This window comes from Eptatretus burgeri, chromosome 4 (assembly GCF_056783735.1).
Source record: "Eptatretus burgeri isolate ZD-2024b chromosome 4, Ebu_testis_v1, whole genome shotgun sequence".
NCBI lineage: Eukaryota > Metazoa > Chordata > Myxini > Myxiniformes > Myxinidae > Eptatretus > Eptatretus burgeri.
In genome coordinates this window covers 99150242-99172056 of record NC_140964.1, presented here as the reverse complement: position 1 = coordinate 99172056, position 21815 = coordinate 99150242, and the positions used below count along the sequence as shown (strand labels likewise).

Sequence of the window (21815 nt, the reverse complement as noted above, 5' to 3'; positions counted from 1 at the left end):
CATCCGTCCCTTCACTCTCGTTGTGGGCCGCTGGACCCACTTTGGGTGAAGATCGCTGAACTCCGAGGAGGCCATCCTGAGGCTTGAGTTGGGCCTCGACACAGGACGCGAGCTCTCCCTTATTCCCCTCCAGGAAGGGAACGTAGGGGTTGGGAGTTGGCTCGGTGACATGATAGGTTAGCCGAACAATGACAGTAAAGGGGGTTAGGGGATGAGTTATAATAGTGGGGAAGTGAAGATAAAAATAAAAATAAACCAATGTCACCTGCAGGGTGACCCGTATCTTGCCAAAAGGTGACCACGTGTGACTTCTTTAAGGTCACACTGAGGTGAACAGAGCTGCTATCCACCAGGAGCGACTCCTTGAGGAATATCTGCCTACGAGAGATTCCGATGAGAATCGTTCTACAGAGTAACCATGAAAAATATGCGTTTGCCTCATAACGTCACCAAATGACGTCATAATGTCTCAAGCTTGACATATCTAGAAAGCACTCATCGAGGTGTTCAATTTGAGGTACTACACAATATGGTTCCTAAAACTTGAAAATTTGACCTTGGGGTCAAATATGTTTGACGTCAGGCGCTAACCATGAAGGTCAATGCCAATCGCCACCAAAAATTAATCAGCTGAGCGCCAGACCAGGAACTATATTCCCATGAAGTTTGAAGACGATCTGATCAAAATTACTCAAAAAATAAGGGTTTCCTCAACTCCCCTGATTTGTGACAAAGTGACCTTGACCTTTGACCTTCAAAATTTTATGCGCTGAAAGGGACCTCTATAGGCCTCTGATATGCGAAGTTACAAAAATTTCCATTGATAACTGTGCTCTGCAGAATTTTTTATACGTGATTACAGACAAACAAACATACAAGCTGACTAACATATCTTGCAAAAACTTCATTTTGGCAAGATAACAACAAAAAACAAACAAACAAACAAAAAAAAAAAACATACAAGCTGACTAACATATCTTGCAAAAACTTCGTTTTTGCAAAAAAAATAAGTTGGGGCTAAATTGGTTTTTGACAAATTAAGGGGGTGGGTATGGACAGAGACAGGCAAAGGCGATCGGTTGGGAGGGATACAGTAGGTCGGTCCGAGCCCGCCTTCCGAGTGGCCAGCACCACCGCACTCCCTCCAACAACCTCCACTGAAAGGCAAAGGTTGTCCAACTTCATCGGGTGGCTGTTTACTGCAAGGCCTGTGCCGGTCGGATCGTCTGCTGGCTGTGTTTGCTACAGCGGCCCTGCTTTGCCATCCATGCCTGCTGCCCTCGTTTCATTTTGCCCCGTTCTGATTGGCATTCCCCCCCACCCCCCCCGAGTTCATTGCCATGTGCGCCAGGATCGTCGCGCAGTTTGTGAGGACTGCCCTGTCGGCAGCTACAACACGGGCTTGCAGTGGCGGCCCGTGCACCGTGTTTGCGTCCATTGCGTGTGCCAATTGAGCTGGCACGGAGACTGCGTTGCGCAGCTCATGCGCAGTTGCGTTCGTTGCGTGTGCCACTTGAGCTGGCACGGAGACTGCGTTTGTGCAGCCCATGCACCGTTGTGGTTCACTGCGCTCATTTCAAAGGGGGAGGCCTTGGACTGCGAGTGAGCAGCTGGCCACGTTCCCTGTCACCTGCATTACATGAGCCAGAGACTGCGTGCGAGCAGCCTGGCTCCCTGCTAACTTTTCTCTTTGCAGAGTCCATTGATCCTGGGCCATGGTTTAGTGTAAGATTTGTAAGGTTAAGTTGTTAAGTTGTGTATTGTATATGAGTGCGCCCCCGACATGTATGTCTTAGCGCCGGTAATTTATTTAAGTCGGCTGTATGAGTGGGTTTGTTCAGTTAGTTACTCAGCCCGTAGGTTATTTATTTTGGGGACACGAATACACTGAATGTCGCACTCAGGGATCCGAAGGTAAAATGTACTAGGGGAGAACTACACATGATGGCACACGAAAATTCGACGACTCGGGACGAGTCTGTAAAAAGGGGAGGGCAGTGTTACGGCTGTGGAAATTCGCAATACTCCATAAAGGGTCCTTAGATCAGTTATGACGCTAAGTTCATGTGTAGTTCGTCCACACCTGTTGTTTAGAGGAAATATGTGATTCATCCGGGCTGCGACGCTTTGAGTTAGCCATTTTTCTTTCTCTATCGTTATTTTGGACCATTAAGCCGCCAACAACTCAAACACCACCACCTTCGCCTCTTTACCTCCACAACTCTATCCCGCAAACATCGCTTCACCACCATTCCCAAACGACACCCGCCACCAACCAAACCATCACAGCGAACCCCCCACCACGTTCGCCTTTCTCCTTCCACAACCATCAACCACACCACCAGTCAACACCGAACGTCGTGCTGTCCAGGGCCCATTCGGTAATTGTTGTCGAACGCGTCAAGCCACGAGTGCACATGGTTCCTTTCGGGAGAGGAAAACGGATCAGGAAGGCTTCACGCCCCTTTTCTTCCATCCAATGACTGAGCATCGGGTGGCATGGCCCTGCCTCCGAACCCGCTGTGAATGCGTTCCTTTTAGGAGAGGAAAACAGATCAGGAGAGGCTCACGCCCCTTTTGCTCCGTCCAATGGGCGAGCGTCGGGCAGTGTGGCCCCGCCTCCAAGCGCGTTTTGATCCGCGAATCTGCATACGAGCTCCTCCCCCGGTCTATAAAGACGCGAGAACAACGCAGCTCGTGTGTGGAGAAAGGAGTGGAGAAAGGTGTGCAGAAAAGTGTGAAGAAAGGGGTGCAGAAAGTGGCGCTGGTCGGAAGTCATGGGGTCTGAGGCGTGTTTGCGGGGATCGGACGGCGAAGGGGACGGAGCTCGGAGGTGAGGTCGAGGGACGAGTCGCGGCGTGAAGCAGGGACGCGGACGAGGGCTCAGAGGCGAGAGTTCGCCAGAGTTGGTGCGGTCCTGGGACCCCGCTAGCGGAACGGAGCGTCCGCCATTCCCCTCTCCCAACCCCGAGCATCAACAATTCCCCCCCCCCATCCGCGCTGAGATAGCACCAGTAACCCCGTCCGTTCCCCAACCCAACCGTGGTGCCGACCAACACGTGCCTGCGCAACGCACGCCTGGAGGAGCTCACCGACCATACCAGGGGCACGGAGTCAAGCGCGTTATGCGGACATTGCGGCGAGCCCGCCATTGCTCCACGAGGGCGTGGGTAAGACCCCTTCGGTCTCGTGGACCTGGCCGATCACCCAGGTCCCACGTTCATTTGGTCCACGGACCTGTCTGCCTCCTTGCCTGTGAGGGTGGCTTGTGTTTTCTTTGCTTTTGGTGCAAATGTGTGTGTGGCGCCAGTCTATTAAGTAAACCCGTACAAGTGCTTGTACATTGCTATATTCGGTAGTAACTCTGCGTATTGTTCTTGCTGTTTTTGCTGCGTATTGTGATATGTGCATTAATGTATGGCTGTGAATACGTGCTTGTCTGAGTGTGAATAAAAGTGCTTGTCAAATTGTTTCCCGTTTCGTTGCGTCCTTTCCTTCGGTTGAAAGTTCCATCTTGCATCATGTAAGGGATTGGTAGTGGGTGTCGACACCCAATAAATAATCTGAACCGTCGAGGTCGACGATAACTCCGCTCGGTTGCACCTGCAGCATGGAACGAGCCGCTTCAGCGGTTCGTGTCCGGAGTCGACCTGCGGCATGGTACAACTCCTCGGTACGCTACCCACGCGGGTACTTAGGTATATCGACATTCGGCGATTCACCCTATTTTCGCGCGGTTAGAATGCCGACTGGGTTGTGGTGAGGTTAAACCCCCACCCGTCGCTAGCTCCTTAGCGGTAGTTCCAAGAGGGTCACGACTGAATTGTCCGTTCCGGTGGGCGACGAGTCACGATTGGAGTTACGTGGCCGATCGCATGCCGGACGGGCCAAAATTCGTAACAATATCCATGCAGGTGTTACACAGGAAGTATAGTTATACTTGCAACATCATCTGCAACTCATTACCCCGCACAAGTAGCACAAGGCAGGGTTAAGCAATTAGTTCATTACTTGGCAACAACAACAAAAAAAATAAGAATTTTTGACAAGTATGTTGATCGCCTCTAGTTGCTTGTGTGTTTGTCTGTCCGCTCGCCTCCAGCCCAAACCGCTCAACCGATTGTTCTAAAATTTTCAGAGATTAATGTCACCGATGCTGTGACGTTCCATCATTGAAGTTTCGTAAAATACGGTCGACCTAAAAGGTCTACATCGGCCAATTTGAGCCAAATTTTCTAAAATCCTCAATTTTCATCCGATTGACTCGAAATTTGAACAGGATTTGTATATCAGGTCAGTGAATTCAACCACCTACTAATTTTGAGGTAAACATAGGCCAAAAGATTGACATAGGCTAATATGGGCCAAATTTTCTAAAATCCTCAATTTTCATCAGATTGACTTGAAATTTGAAGAGCATTTTCATGTCAGGTCACTGAATGCAACCACATATTAATTTTCAGGTCAAAATGTCAACACAGGCCTAATTTCTAAAACTGATAGTTCAGGCCAAAAATTAAATACATCACCACATCTCAAAAAGTTGTGGCCAACTTGTGACTAAACAACATGGATAAGTTGAATAGGTGACAAGAATAAGCGGATTGGATTTTGGTTCGGATCCAGCCCATCAGTGGGATACAAAACCTGAACTGTTCCACCTGGCAGAGGTATGCGCTCTGTATACCAAATGCCATTCTACTTTGTGCTATTTTGCCAAGTTGTCACTCTGAGTGATTTTTCATTCTGTCTGTCAGTTTATGATCGAGGAACTACTTCATTTGAATATGAACCTGCAATTTACCAATAATTTGGCTCTGAATTTGACTAATTGTATGGAATCTCCTCCCGAACAAACATGCAGAGTGAGGTAATCATTTTAGTTTGCCTGCCTGTCTGGAAGTCAATCAAAATTGAAAATCAATCGAAATACAAAACTGACTTTTTTGGGGGGGTGATAAAGGACAAACGAGTACGAATATCCAGGGAAGTTGGCTGCAGTGTCATGGGGCTTAAACTTCCTGACAACATTGTGTACGGTGGACACAGGAACACCAAAGATTCTGGAGATGGACTTGTGGCCTTGATTGTCCATGCTTGGCGACAATCTTGTGTCTGACGACCTCAGACAATTCTCTGGTTTTCCTTCTTTTCTCCGTAGTCATTACAGTCCACACAGTGACACAAAACAGCAGAATGGCTTCTTCTCTCCATTCAAACTGGTTGAATGGGTAATTTTTACATTGCAGGCACCGGCAACTCACCACAGGTGAGTTCAATTCCAAAGTAAAGGGGAATCACCTGCTTGAAATCTAATTATTTCTCACAATCTCTAAAAGGTGCTAATAATATTGTTTGGGGCCATTTTCGTATTTCTGTGTGGAATAAGCTACGATATTTATTAATTTTTTTTCAGCATTTTTTGTTTTGTTCCACTGTAAACCAAAATATTTTGTAATTTCAACAATTTTCTGGACAAAATGGTGCGTTATTTGAAAAAAGTGCAAGGGTACCAATATTTTTTGCCACGACTGAAGCTCCTATGACAAGGCCGTGCGCATCGATCAGCTACACGGCACTAAATCAACATGGTATGTATACTGGTTCAGTTGTCTAACCAAACACAGTATGGTGGTAGATAGACACGTAAACTGGCCCGGGATGACTGAAGTCAGCCAGCATGACCATTTTGACTCGGTTCACCAGGATTCGTACCAGGCAACAAAGAGGGCTCGAAAGCTGTAGCAACATTATTATTACTATTATTATTAACAGCCCTTTTTGCTTTCAAATTTTTACCATGTATTGATGTTAATGTAACTCTTGGGCAACAAGACATGTATACGTGTAGTCAGACATTATAAATATATTTTCACGATTTTTATCCTACATTATTGCCTCCCACAAGAAAAAGGGTGCTGGTTTTCAAGGAAGCTATCATAAACATCTGTGACACATATTGCGCTTACTTTTGCTGGTCTGTTGGGTTTTGGATTATTGTTTTTTCACCATCAATGACATGTTGCTTCAACTGATGAGAAAGCATGCCTAAAAAAAACAAGAGACAATATTATTTGTTAACATCTCCAATCATAACTTTCAATCCATCATTAATGCAGGCCATATCAATTGAGCAAAACATGTGCTTCGAAGATAAAACAAAAACAAAGCTCTCCACCGAGAAGAGCACTCGATAGAGCACATAAACTCCACGAAACAATGCCTGATCCAGTCGAACATAATGGGCCCAATAATTTTTTTTAATAGTGCTATATATCGTTTTAGGCTCTATCTCTCAATGGTGAAGAATCACTTTAATAATTAAACAAATCCAGATACACATTTGGATGTTCACCAAAATAAAATCAATTTGTCTGTCACATACCCAACTCATGCATAAAGTTTCATCCGAAACTGTTCATAATTTTTTGATATATCGTGTCATATATAGGTGTTAGCCCAATCACTCAATGGTGAAGAAACACTTAAAAAAATTATCAGATCTGGATCCAGATCTTCAACAAAATCTAATCAATTTGTCAATGTCACATACCCAACATGTCCACAAAATTTCATCCTAATCCAGACATAACTTCTTGAGATATTCTGCACACAGACAGACAACATTGAAAACACAACCTCTGTCCACCTTAGGTGGGCAGAGATAAATATGAAAATAAGGAATTTACCTTCAATAGGAGTACAATTGAAAGCACTTCCAATTTTGTTCCATGTCTGTGTGACACTTGTGTTCTGTGGCAAGAAAGAAAAAGGCCAAGCATGTCTGAACACTAAATGGTGAGTGGTGTTTTACCAGATTACTTAGTTACTCATGTTTATGGGGCTTTTTAAAAACACAAACACAAACACACACAAACACACACAAAAACACACACAAAAACACACACACACACACACACACACACACACACACACACACACACACACACACACACACACACACACACACACACACACACACACACACACACACACACACACACACGTATCTGGCATTGCTTGGGAGAAATAAAATATTGAGGGGTTGGGGGGGGGAGTGAGAGGACCTAGGCAGGGGCAGGAGAAGTGCTGGGGTGAGGGAGGGGCAGGAGAAGTGCCGGTGTGGGTGTCGGGGACGTGGCTGGACCAGATCAATAACGGTTGAACTCCACAACCCTGAGGGGTGGTAAAAAGGCTCAAACTCCAGCCATAGAGCCTTTCCAACCGAACACAAACACCCCGGCAATTTGCAGTCAAAATGAATTGCCCACACGATTGCTCAACACGTAAAAGAAACTGTTGAAAAGGACAAAACTCCAAATGAATATAACTAACCCAAACTTTGGTGAGTCCAGCCATTCTTGCTGCAATTCCCTAAATATTATTGATGCATCATAACCTTGAGTCATTTGTTATTAACGTTTACATGCGTTCATAGAGCAGTGTTGTATAGTACTGTACTCGTACTTGCTCTACCTACTAGTTAAGACGTTCCCTCATATTTACTTTCGGTAAGTTAAGTTTGGGGTAGTTATGTACCAAAATAGCAAATTATGATGCATAAATTATATTAACAATAAGTAAAGATATGGGAAGCTAGGATTATGGCTAGCCAGGACATAATGACACAAAATGTGACATAATATGCGAGTTCAAACCAATGATAGCCAGAGACGTTGAGGCCATGCCCACAAACCGGCATAATACAATTTAGAACTAAATTTAGAGATATTATTATTAATTGTCATTAAAAAAAACAACAAAACAACCAAGTAGCCCATGTTCACCAAGAGGTCGAACTTGGTGAATGTGCAAAGTTTGGTGGCAATTGGCCCAGTTGTTTTGGTGTGATTGGTGTTTCACACAGAAAATTACATTTATTATTATGTAGATATATACGTATATGTATACATGTATACATATACATGTACATGCTACTTGAAGATGCACAGACCAATATGAGTGGATGGGATATCAATAAAATGGAAAAATATCAAAAACCATCTTGTTTAAAGGGGGAATTAGCAGTTACGCACATTGTTGTAGGCGCAAAAAAAAAAAAAAAAAAAAAAAAAAAAAAAGTATGGTGAGCTAAATATTTTTCAACGAAAGATTGTTTTTAATTTATTTTGATGTACCATTTCACACTCTTTCTTTAGAGAGTGATTGTGTTGCCAAAACAGTCAGGGTTAGGGTTAGTTATGTCATAATTCTTGGCAATTATGGCGTAACTAAGACACCGATGACAATCACAAAAAAAAAAAAAAAAAATCACTTATTGCCAATGGGACAAGAGCCAGGTTTCAATCCATGGTGAAAATTGACAATCCGACAAGCAGTAGCAGAGAAAAGGGAATAACAAGATGCAGACCCGTAGGTCATATGTACGCGTGCGTGTGTATGGGATACGGACACACATACGCGACCAACTGCTTAACGAGATATGTATGTATGTGTATATATATATATATATATATATATATATATATATATATATATATATATATATATATATATATATATATATATATATATATATATATATATATATATATATATATATCGTTACGAATCTCCGCCCGCCCAGCGTGCGAACGACCGCGTTAACTAATAGCGGCCGGTTCGCCCACCGAACGAGCAATTCAGTCGTGACTTTCTGGAACAACGCCAGAAACCAGTCATGGGTGGGTTTTTAATCCCACCACAGCCCAGTCCGTATTCTACCTGCGCGAAATAGGGTCAATCGCCGAATATCGATATACCTAAGTACCCGCACGGGTAACCAACTGAGGGACCGTACCTCGGCGAAGGTCTGCTTGGACACGAACCGCTTATGCGGTCCGTTCCGTTCTGGGATAACCGAGGGGGTATTATCGCCGGACCCGATTCTATTTATCGGTTATTTAAAAACCAACTAATATTCCGCAATACAAGATGGCATTTCAATGGGGGAAAAATGACGTGACAAACGGGTTAACATTCGCACAAGCACATTTATTTACTACACAGATGCACATATACAAACAATCATGCAGTCAATGGGGGAAGGGGACAAGACACGAGCAAGGTAAAAACACCACAACCGACTATAAGCAATTATCAATGTACAGTCACTTACACAGTTTTACTTCGCAAGACACGGCGCCACAACAATCGTTAAAAGAAAAGCAGGAAAGACCCCATCAAAGGCAATGGGGTCAGAGTGGACCTCTTGGGTCTTTATGGCGTGGGACTTGGCAGACCGTATGAGTCCCACGAGACCGTTGCAGGTTACCTGCACCCGCGTGGTCACTGGCTTGGGCGACCCGCGATGCTCCTTCCCTACGGCGGCTGGCGTAGCCGCGGTTGAGCCCACGCCCTGCTCAGTGGCCGGCGAGCTCTCTCTCTGGCTCTCTCCACACGAGCGCGCGGTTTGTGCGACAAAGCAGGTAAGGCTGCTCCTCCAGCTCGCGTCTCTTTCGTGACGCCCGGACCTCCGCTGACTGGCTGCTCCCAGCTCCCCACTCGGACACGAGTCCCGATCTTCACTCGGCTCCGGCAGAAGCAGCCCAGGTCCTTCCGCGGCGTCCAGCGGCCACGACAACTCCAGCAACCACCGAGAGAGAGAACAAACGCCTGAGAGAGAGAACGAACGCTCCGTACGCCCTTTTTATTACTCACGCCCCGCCTTCCGCTCTCGCCCCGCCCTCCTTCCAGAACTTGCGGGAACCTTCCCGAACGAAGAGTTTTCCCGCCAAATCGGGGGCGCTCCCTCGCCGCTGTGGTTGTCTTCCTCCACACGCCGGGCGGAATTCACTGTGGTGGCGCCATTCGTCCGGGGGAGGGGGGGGGGAACGGGGGCCGCCTGCTTTCCCTCGACGAAGGCCAGGCCTCGAGCAACTGTGTGCCGAGGTGGAAACGCGTTGGTGATCAGGATGGCATGGTTTGTTGAGAGGCGCGTGTGGTTGTGGTGGTGGAAGGACGGTGGGTCTGAAGCCGTTGTTTGAGAGCGATGTTGGTGGTGGTGGTCCAAAATAACGACAGTGAAAGAAAAACGGCTATCTCAAAGATCACAGCCCTGTGACACGAATAATCCCCATTAAACAACGGCGGGGAAATCTAACTGAACACAGACTTATCGATCTAACTGAACTCAGGACCTTCATGGTGTTCTGCGAATTTCCACAGCCGTAACAACACATATACATATATATATATATGTATATATATATATATATATATATATATATATATATATATATATATATATATATATATATATATATATATATATATATATATATATATATATATATATTTTTCTGGGAATTTGAATCAGTAATAGTGAAATTATGGATCTGATGAAAATCAGAGCAAAATATAGGGAACCAGTACCTCAACCTTGGAGCTGCATTCGGTCTTCAATTGGGGATTCTGTCTCTAATTTTGTTAAGAAAATGTGCACCAAGTTCAAGTTAACTGTAAACAGTTTTAATTCATGGTTTAACAGAGTTGTGGAAATCCTGGATAAGAGGATTAAGGTTTTTTGTAATTGGGGCTTGCTTTCACTGGGTCAGTCTAAACCAGGGTTGAACAAGCAGAGTATTCGTAAAGACATTCATGATCTCCATGATAGCTACATAAAAGCTCCAGCGGATAAGGCTGCAAATAATTTTGCTGTGGTTTGTGAAAAGTTTTGTGCGGAGGTTTTATGAAGAGAGTTAGGCATTGATATGGATATTTTCACTCGTATAAGAAATAGCACATATGTTCATCGTCATAAGTTCACTCCAAGATAATATCTCAAGACATCAGAAAGTTTGAGTTAATAATTTCAGTATTAAATGTAAAGAGGTAAATCTTTGTATTACTCGGCTTTTCTGGATCCCTAAGCTTCATAATATAAGAACCCGGACATGTAGAGGTTTGTTGCGAGTGCCAGGCAGTGTTCCACCAAACAGTTATTGGTTATCGTTAACTCAGGCTTCAAGTTATTAGGGAACAGTTCAGGAAATATTGTTTAGCAATTGATAAGAATTCTGGTTTTAACTTTCTGGAACATTAATTCTCCTTTGGAGTTCTTTGATAGGATTAAATGCCTCAATATCGTCAGTTGAAGTTTTGATTTTTCAACTTCATATACTAATTTGGATTTAGTACTTGTGAGGGATTCAATCTTCAATGTGATTGATGACGTTTTTTTTAAACTCTTTTAATAAGTTTTAATGTGTCAGGTTTGATAGAGCATTCTTTGCTAAAAATAAATGCTCAAGTTTTCATTGTTTTGAAAAGCAGAAGTTTGAGGATGTTGTTAATTTTATTTTATACTTTTGTGTCTTTTGTTGGATAATGTTTCAACAGCTTAAGGGTATTCCTATGGGTGGGAATTGCAGCACCCTCCGAGAAGACAATTTTCTTATCATCTATGAATTTTCATTCATACAGAAACTGATGAAGGAGAAAAAAAAAAGAAGCAGAATTAGCGAAAAAAATTCAAATACAGTCATGCGCCACTTAACCACGGGGTTACGTTCTGAGAAACGCGTCGTTAAGCGACGTCGTCGTTGTGCGAACATCGTTTTCTTTTTTTTTTTCATTTTCGTTTTCGAACATCATACTTACACAAACCTAGACACCTAAGCTATATGGTGTAGCCTATTGTTCCTCGGATACAAACCTGTACAGCATGTTACTGTACTGAATACTGTCGGCAATTGTAACACACATCCAAGACAGAAGACACGTTAGATTTACCTTTGTGTAGTTCATGATGGCCATCAGTGTTGTTTGCAGCAGCTTACAACCTCCTCTCGCATCGATTATAGAAAGGTGAATAAATAGCGTTTGGATTTTATAAATCCGTAATCATTGCATCGATGTTCTAATTTACAAATGAATAAACGAGCACCTGTCAATTGTGATATACTTTCGGAACAATGCGATTGTTTTAACAACATAAAAAGCTTCACTAAAAATAATTGTGTGTTTTAATTGACGAACAACAACGATTTATTCGTGGAATTCTTCAATTTAAAGGTAATTTACTTGCTCGAAGGTAAACGTGGAAACATTGGTTCAGTTTGAAAGCCGATTTCCTTGAATCCCGATTTAGCACGACCCTGTTTTTTTAACGATGACATTTTATGGACCTCAACGATCGCATTATAACAGGGCCACACGGTCGTTGTATATTATCATTATGAGGTATTATGTTCTGTTGAGTGTACATAATTGTATGTGCTATTTTTATACGACGTTACATCACTCGGCGACAGGAATTTTTCAGCAACATTTTTTTTTCATTTTTTTTTTTTTCAGAGCATGCAGACCTGTCGTATATGTGATCCGTCGTTGCCCGGAACATCGTTAAGCGGCGCATGACTGTATATACGACATCACCATATCCCGAGACATATCGCATGCTTTTGACATGGTCTGTCAGCCTGCCCTGCTCACCAAACTCTCTTCCAATGGTATCCAAGGCCATCTCCACTCATGGCTCGCAGACTTCTCCTGTCGCAGTCAACGTGTGGCTCGAAATCGAGTTCTTTCATCCCCTCTTACTGTCCAGGCTGAAGTTCCTCAAGGCAGCGTTCTGGGCCCTATTCTTTTTCTGGTTTTCATCAATGAACTCTCCGACTCTCTGTAAAATCCTCTATCTCTTTGCTGACGACTCCACCCTCTGCTGTACGATTGGTCATCCCTCAGACGGGGAAGCAGCAGCTTCTTCGCTCACTGCAGATCTGGGTAAAATCACAAACTGGTCCAACACGTGGAACATGTCTTTCAATCCGGACAAATCTCACACTCTCACTATGTCTCTCTGAAAGGACCGTTTGGAACCCCCGCCCCCCCCATCCACTTTCTCAACAACCCTCTGGAAGAAGTCCTTTCTTTCAAGCTTCTGGGTCTCACTATTTGCCATGATCTTTCCTGGGAAAGCAACATTTCCAACCGGGCCTCCAAAGCCAGTCACCGAATGGGAATCCTCAATCGTGCAAAGTCCTTCCTCAGCCCACCTGAGCTCCTGACCATATACAAAGCTTTCGTCCACAGACAGATGGAGTACTGCTCTCCCACCTGGGCTGGTGCTCCTGCCTCTCATCTTTCTCGGCTTCACGCTGTGGAAACCAAGGCATTTCGGATCATTGGCATTTCCCGCAATGAGGCTGAGTCTTTGGGCCTCTCACTCTCTCACCGCAGGATGGTCGGTGGTCTTTCTGTCTTCCACCGTCTCCTCTCCAGCCTCGCCCCTCCCCCCCCCGCTCTCTCTGCGATTTGTCCCAACCACATATCCGCAGGGCGTTCAAGGTCCGCCAAAAAACCCCTTCTGGTAAACTAGCAAAATCACCAATCACTGCTCACCTTCACTCTTTCATTCATCTTTTTCCCCACCTTTGGAAGAAACTCCCTCACTCTTTAATCCCATTCTTCCCTCCAGGCCTTCAAAACAGCTGTTCACCACCACCTATCATCCCCCATCCAAATCCTCGATCTATTCTACCCCCGATAATCCAACCAGCCCCATCCCTCTCCCTTCCACAGAACTCCTAATGTATCTGTTCCCCACTGTTTTGTCCTTCCCACTCCCACCCCTCTTGTCTCATACCCCCCTTGCTGTGCGTTGTGTGTTCGCTCTCATACGAGCCTCGACAAGGTATACAAAAATAAAAATAAAAATAAATAAATAAAATAAAATAAAAGAAAGGAGGTATTAAGATTTAAAATAAATAAATACATAAAAATAAATAACGAGAAGGGCACTCGGTAGAGCGCATACCTCCACCACACAATGCCTGATCCAATAGAATATAACAAGCCCAATAAATCTATCGTTTTAGCCCCATCTATCAATGGTGAAGAATCATTTTAGAAATTAAATAAGTCTCGTATCCGGATTCGGATGTTCACCAAAATCGAATCAATTTGTCCGAGCCACAAACCCAACCTATCGACAAGGTTTCACCTGAATCTGTCCACATCTTTGAGATATCGTGCAATATATCGGTTTAGCGGTAGCCCCATCTCTTAATGGTGAAGAATCACTGAAAAAATTCTAGTAGTCGGATCCGGATCCGGATCCGTATATTCACCAAAATCGAATCAGTTTGGCCTTGTCACACACCCAATTTCATCCGAATCCGTCCAAAACCTTTTGAGATATGACTGTATACAAACATACAAACGGTGGTGAAAACATAACCTCCTTCACCTTCCGTGCCAGAGGTAAATGTATTGTTACGGATCTGGAAACCATTTGCATTCAAACATACAAGTGTCCCAAAAGTCAGTTATCCCATTAAGTACATGTGAGACAGGTCCTTTCCTTTTGTCGAGTGGGAGAATCAAAGGCGTGTGTTGTGATTTCTTTTAATTAGGTTATTAAATCTTCCCACAAACAAACCAACTACCTGCTACTGAACAAGCGCTTCATTCGCCGAACCGGCGACTCGCTGTCCGAGGCAGAATCTCTGGCAGTTCCTTCTCGACTTCCACAAACTTTGTAACTTCTTTTTGACGAGTATGGGCACGCATGGAGTGGGGGTGGGGTTTTCCCCGCATGGCCGAAACCCCGCCCAGAAAGGGCGGACCCATGGGAGCCCCGTCCAATCAGGGCAGACAGTGACGTCTGTTCCACCGAGCTCCACCCCATTCAGGGAGGTCAAAAAAAGTTGACGCCATCCTCAGCAGAGAGTTCGTTGGTTCTGAAGAAGTTTGTTGGCCCTTGGCTGGGAGGTTTGAGTGCTGAGAGAGTTCTGAGTTCTGAAGGGGTTCGTTGGTTGTTGCTGCGGAGAGTTGTGAAGGGGTTCGTTGGTTGTTGCCGAGAGAGTTCTGCATGGGGCGTTCGTTGGAGCTTTGCTGGGTCTTGTCCATGACCCTGATTCCCGCCCTGGGACTCCGACCACTCGTCTCGAGTTCTTCCGTGGGCACGAGCCCCACGTGTGTGACCGTGGGCCGAGCTGCACGACTATTGGCAGGTGCCGCACTGCGGAGCACTCCCTCCCTTCAACGTGCAGGTACCCACATGAACTGCGACCCCCAGCTCGTCTCTCCCTCTCTGGCTGCGAGGATCTTTCAATAAACCGTCTGAGTGTGCGTCTGATGTGTGTGGGCCCGTCTTGTAAGTAGAAACTGTTTAAGTGCTTGAATCCTTGTAAATCTTGCTTGCATATCCGCGATAATTCTTGCCCTGTCTCTTTTCTTTATTTGTAAATAAAACAATTGTAGAAATGTTCCCAGTTTGTTTCCGTCCCTTCTTGCATTGGTCCAGCATGGTTCGGATCTGAGTTTAGACGGGTTTTTATACCCGATAATCTGAAAATTCGAGCCGGTACGACCTTGGCAGATCCGCTCGCTGCATCCGAACTGGAAAGGTAGTTGGCAGTTGGTAGTCGGTCGAGTGGTCTGGTTTGGGCAAGGTGTACTGAGGGTGTGGTTCCCCGGTAGTCGAAATCGCGTAGTTAATTAGGTCAAATTGGTTGGAGACAAAGAGACCCTACGCTACGTGGTTGAGATATTGGCGTCCACGGTCGGCTCAACGGTTCACGGAATTATCCGGAGCGACGGCCTACAATTCCGGGAGTCTGGTGGGAGGCGACGTAATTTCCCCCACCTAGTGGCCGCTCTCGCCACAGTATGTACATATGTACGTATTAGAAGGGCACTTGATAGAGTGCTTACCTCAGCCACGTAATGCCTGATCCACGAGAACACATCTGGCCCAATACATTTTTGAAATATGCTATATGAGGCGTAGACCAGAGGGTATTGCATGGTGCTGCAAAGTGCTGTGATAGCCCTTTTGGTTCAGGGTGCCAGTCACTCTGTGCAAGTCACCAACTGGATCCAGTAAAAGAGCCCAAGATCATCACGCTTCCTCCTCCATGTTTGGGAGTTGGTGTCACACACTGAGGAACTATCCTTTTGCCTTCTCGTACATTCAGGGCATACAAAAACCCTGCATGATGAAGCGAAGATTTCAAATGTTGATTCATCGGTCCATAAGACCTTCTTCCAGTTTTCAGTAGTCCACTCGCGGTGCTTCATGGCCCAGGCAAGCCTCTTTTTCTTATTTTGCCATCTTAGCAATGGCTTTCTTACTGCCACTCGACCTGTCAAACCTGCAGCTCGAAGTCTTCTCTTCACAGTTGAAACTGAGACTTCCTTACTTCGACCATTGTTAAGCTGTGCTTGAAGCTGCTGTCCTGTGAGCTGCCTATCACGCAAGTTGTTGACTCTCAGAAACTTATCTTCTGATTGTGTTGTGGCTTTGGGTCTGTCAGACCTCTTCCTGTCAGAGTTTTCTGCAGTTTCCAAGAGCCTTTTGATGGTGTAGGAAACTGTACTCACTGACACCTTAACTGCTTTGCAATTTTTCTAAAGGAAAGACTTACACTTTTAAGGGTTATCATAGTCTGTCTGTCTTCCTTTTTTAATTGTCTTTTTCTCGCCAATTACGATAGCAATATACTACTTCCTGCAGTGCATATTGTCCAAATAATGCTTCAGAGCATGCAGCAACACAGTCTGTTCCAACACTGCTTTTATACAGACCGAGGGTTTGTAACTAATCAACAAAAGTTGGGACACCTGTCGGAATTGTTTTCATCAACTTTCAAGGCTTAACTTACTTCCATTGCTGCAGAACAGCTGCAGTTGCTAACCCATTACTTGTTCCCTGAAAAGAGCCTTTTTTAACAACTTTGAAATTTCCATTATTTTTCAGTTTTTGGAAAGCTAAACTTTTTTTTTACCTCAAGCATTTTATCGCTGAGCTTTGTGCCATTTCAGGTTATTCACTGGACTTGAACTGCTTATATTTCAGTAAAAACTGGAAAATGGGGGTGTTCGAAAACTTTAGACCGGTAGTGTATATATTATTATGTTATTTAATTTTATCGATGATTTTATTCTATACACAACACACAGCGGGGACCCGGTGGGATGTGATTTTGATGTCACATGATAAAACATTTCAATCTCTTAATAATACAAGGTGCTCATAATTCAAGGATATCACAGATATACAAATATAACCACATGACATAAACATCACATCCCACAGGCTCCCCACTGTCTGCTCTATATACGATAGAATCAAAGACAGCATTCTAACTAACCACTCTCAAATAAAAAATTGTTTTAAGCAACTTTCAGATCGGTTTTACTCCCAAGTTTATCAAGCATTTGGTTTGATATTTTGAAAAGAAACTTTTGCTGTCGCTCAATTTGCCATATTTCAAAAATAAACTTTTTCCTTTCTCCACATGGCATGATATGATCGAAATTGAGCAAAGAAATGTCATTCTGTTAGCGCAACTTTGCAATGACCATCTTATAGCATGTTTATGTTTTCGCCTTGAACATGGGCCAGCAAGCATACAATGCTTCTTGATAGAGCATGGCATTTCAACTTGGGGAATTTCGACCTGGGCCTGGTGGAAGCATCAGTCTCATGGGAGGAGGGGGAAGGGGGGGAGAGTGGGGGGGTGGGATTTCTTCATGTTGAAATTCTGACTTAATATTCTCAATATATCATTTCAATCTCGAGAAAAACATTACCGTCCTGCAAACAAACAGGCATCCACCTTCATAGGATTGATTTGCTTGACAGCATGCCCCAGGATATGTCTTGAAAATCCTCAGAAAGGCTGTAAACATTCCAAATATTTCTGGGGGAGGACCCCTCGTACCCACTTTAAGGACAGAGGAGCACCCTCTCACTGACACTCCTTTAGGAAACACATTCCTCCTTCAAAAATCCTGGCAACTGACTCAGCAAATGTTTCTGCTGTTACGTCAAATGCAATGAAAGCTTCGTATCAAATTATGAGCTTTACCATACTCTTTTCTCAGTGTTGGTGCTGCTGAATAAGTTTCCTTGGCAAGAGTAATGCTGGGAGGTATGTCATTGCCGTTCCTGCAGTCAGTTAAGATAGGAATTTGGCCAGGGTTCCAGCAATAGCTCAAACAACAGTGTGGGATCGCTAACGTCCACCAGGTAATGCTGGCAGAAGGATTTCCCAGTGTAAAATCCATCCCCGGGATGGCACACATATTAATGCATCAACCTGGCTGTGAAACATGAGGATGGCAGTTTATAGCTGGGTTGAGATTCAATCCAAGGCTAGACAGCTCAGAGGTGATCGTGCGTACCGTTAGGCTATCCTACCAGCCTTCACAAAAAGTAACTCTTCATATTGCCTTGTGCAAGATGCTGCATTTTTGCCTGCAGCAAGAAACATTTGCAACATTAGGTTTGGGGTGCAATACGGAGGAGGGGGAGGAGAGAGAGAGAGGGGGGGAGAGAGAGAGGAGAGAGAGAGAGAGAGAGAGAGAGAGAGAGAGAGAGAGAGAGAGAGAGAGAGAGAGAGAGAGAGAGGAGAGAGAGAGGAGAGAGAGAGAGGGGGGAGAGAGAGGAGAGAGAGGAGGGGGGAGAGAGAGGAGAGAGAGAGAGGAGGGAGAGAGAGAGAGAGAGAGAGAGAGAGAGAGAGAGAGAGAGAGAGAGAGAGAGAGAGAGAGAGAGAGGAGGGGGGAGAGAGAGAGAGAGAGAGAGAGAGAGAGAGAGAGAGAGAGAGGAGGGGGGGAGAGAGAGAGAGAGAGGAGGGGGGAGAGAGAGGAGAGAGAGGAGGGGAGAGAGAGAGGAGAGAGAGGAGGGAGAGAGAGAGAGGAGAGAGGGAGAGAGAGAGGAGAGAGAGGACGGGGGGAGAGAGAGAGAGAGAGAGAGAGAGAGAGAGAGAGAGAGAGAGAGAGAGAGAGAGAGAGAGAGAGAGAGAGAGGAGAGAGAGAGAGAGAGAGAGAGAGAGAGAGAGAGAGAGAGAGAGAGAGAGAGAGAGGAGAGAGAGAGAGAGAGAGAGAGAGAGAGAGGAGAGAGAGGAGAGAGAGAGGAGAGAGAGAGAGAGAGAGAGAGAGAGAGAGAGAGAGAGAGAGAGAGAGAGAGAGAGAGAGAGAGGAGAGAGAGAGAGAGAGAGAGAGAGAGAGAGAGAGAGAGAGAGAGAGAGAGAGAGAGAGAGAGAGAGAGAGAGGAGAGAGAGGAGAGAGAGAGAGAGAGAGAGAGAGGAGAGAGAGGAGAGAGAGGAGAGAGAGGAGAGAGAGGAGATATATATATATATATATATATATATATATATATATATATATATATATATATATATATATATATATATATATATATATATATATATATATATACATATACATATATATATATATATATATATATATATATATATATATATATATATATATATACATATACATATACACACACAGAGATGGAGAGGATAAGAAACCAAATTTTGGGGATAAGTGAACTTGGTTGGACTGGTTTGGGGCAGTTTCAATCTGATGATTACAAAGTGTTACCTCCTTGTCAGGGAACCGGTAAAATAAATGGAGTGGCACAAATTTGTTTTATGAAGATGGCCATGTCATTACTGGGATGCAACCCAGTCAATGATAGGTTAATATCAGTGAGGTATAAAGGACATCCAGTGAACAGCACAGTCATTCAGATACGTGCTTCAACTTCTACAACAGATGAAGAAAATGTGGAGGAGTTTCATGGAAAGTTGCTGGGAGAACAGGTGCCTGAAGAAGATGTTTTCATTATTATGGAAGACTGGAATGCAAAAATTGGAGAAGCTGGAGCACTAGTAATTACAGGAAAGCACAAACTTGGTATCCGAAATGAGCCTGGGAGTGAATGCTGGAGTTATGTGGAGAGAATGAACTTGTAATTGCAAACACATTGTTCAAACAACCCAAGTGCAGACTGCACACATGGCCTTCACCTGATGGGCAGCATAGAAATCTCATTAACAACATTCTCATCAACAGAAGATGGAAAAGTGCCATGTAATCCACCAGCTATCTGCCAGTTGCAGACTGTGGGACCAATTGTGAACTCTGAAAAATAATCAAGAACTCCAATCTGATATGACCTTGAAAACATATCTAAACAATAGACAAAAAGGGTTTTTTTTAAAACATTTTGCCAAGCTGGACTTGGTTGACAGAATGCCAGATGAATTGCATTAAGAGTTTGAAGACATTGTAAAAGAAGAGGCCAAAAACAACATCCCAAAAGCAAGCAGAAAGAAGAAGGCTAAAAGGCTGTCAGAAGAAGTAATAAATATTGCAGACAGAAGAAGAGAGATGAAAACCAAAGGTGCATCAAGAGAGGACATTGAGCAGCTAAATACAGACTTCCATGACAAGCTACGAAAAGGCAAATATAAATATTTCAAAAAGGCATGCAAAAATATAGAAGCCAGTACACTAAACAAGAAGCTACAGTAAGACCAGAGTATGGAGAGACAGAATGGTTTGAATTGGAAAAGGGTCACACAGGGGTGCATTTTATTCCCTTATATATGTTCAATCTGTATGTTGAGTACATCATGAGGAAATCAAACTTGGATGACATGGAGGTTGGAGTCAGGATTGGAAAAAAAAATATATCAACAACCTTAGGTATGCTGATGATCCCACTCCGTTGGAAGAAAGTAAAGAGGACTTGATGAAACTGCTGCAGATCATGAAGAAGGAAAGTGAAAAAAACTGGTCTTTATTGAAACATAAAAGACTAAAATCTTGTCAATTGAGAAGATCGACGTGTTCAGATCAGGAGATTATCATGTGGAAATAGTGGAAAGTTTTGTCTTCCTGGGTTCTAAGATTGAAGTGAGTGGAGAATGTGAAGGAGAAATTAATAGACTGTTATAATTGGGGAGAATAGCAATGTCAGGATTGACAAAGATCTGGAAAGACAAAGGTGTGACAATATGAACCAAGATGAAGCTGGGGCATGCTCTGGTATTTCCAGTTGCAATGTATGGTTGTGAGTCCTGACAGTAAAAGAGAAACAAAGGGAAAAGATTGACAGTTTTGAAATGGTGGAGTTGGATACAAATGCTAAAAATTCAATGGACTGGCAGAAGAACAAACAAATCATAAATGCTTGAAGAAATTAGACTACCAAGTTGCGCTGATGATAAAACAGAAACTGTCATACTTTGGACACATCATACATGCAGAAAACGAAAGTCTGGAGAAGTCAACCATGATGGGTATGGTTGAGGGAAGAAGAGGAATAAGCAGACTGTTTATGTTCTGAATGGATGTGATAAAAGCTGCAACCAAACTGTCTCTTCCAGAGCTTGCAGAAGCAGTGCAGGACAAGGATGTTTGAAGAGATCTGATCAGTAATGTCACCAGAAGTCAGACACAAGTTGATGCAATGAGAAAACAAGATAACATAAGAGATTGCTGTGATGTTCTAATCACTGGAGTCAGACATAGTGAAGATAACTGCTGCATTGACCAGAGGTTGATTACGTCAAAGCTCTCAATCCAGGTTTTTTCGAAACACTGAAGATAATCAGCTTGCATTGCAAAAGTGTGGTGCTTTTATCAAATGGCAAAAACAACTCACACACCTGCGACAAGAAAATGTTACTGCCAGATACGGGCAAAAGTGCGATACCGTTTGTGTGCAATGTGGAATCAATGGTCGATCAACAATTCAAAATACTGGGATGTTAATAAGTAAAGGTGTTCTTCCAACTCCATCTATTTTCATCAGTCACTGAGCACTTTGCAGAGGTTAGCACTCACCTCTGAAAAACTGGTATAACGGACGAGGAGGTACAATTTTGTAACAAGTGCAATTTTGTTGTCTATTGTCACTTAAGAGCCGTCATCTATGGCCATCTTTAACGAAAGAGGACTGATCACTTCCTCCAAACTTCTCCTGACCATGTAGTAATCGTCAGCACTTTACTGCATGGCTGTGAGATATGGCTGACAAGTAAAGGTGCCAGTCTTGGACGGGC

At 43.9% G+C, this 21815-nt stretch overlaps 1 protein-coding gene across 1 annotated transcript in view; it reads right to left on the bottom strand.

Moving 5' to 3' along the window:
* PA2G4 (proliferation-associated 2G4) overlaps positions 1–21815 on the bottom strand; it is a 108664-nt gene that overhangs the window by 41431 nt on the left and 45418 nt on the right. Inside the window, exons 6-7 of the mRNA XM_085879410.1 lie at positions 6690–6753; positions 5970–6048 (exon numbers count right to left, since the gene is read on the bottom strand). Coding sequence (XP_085735536.1) covers positions 5970–6048; positions 6690–6753 — 143 coding nt within the window. The remainder of the gene's footprint in view (positions 1–5969; positions 6049–6689; positions 6754–21815) is intronic.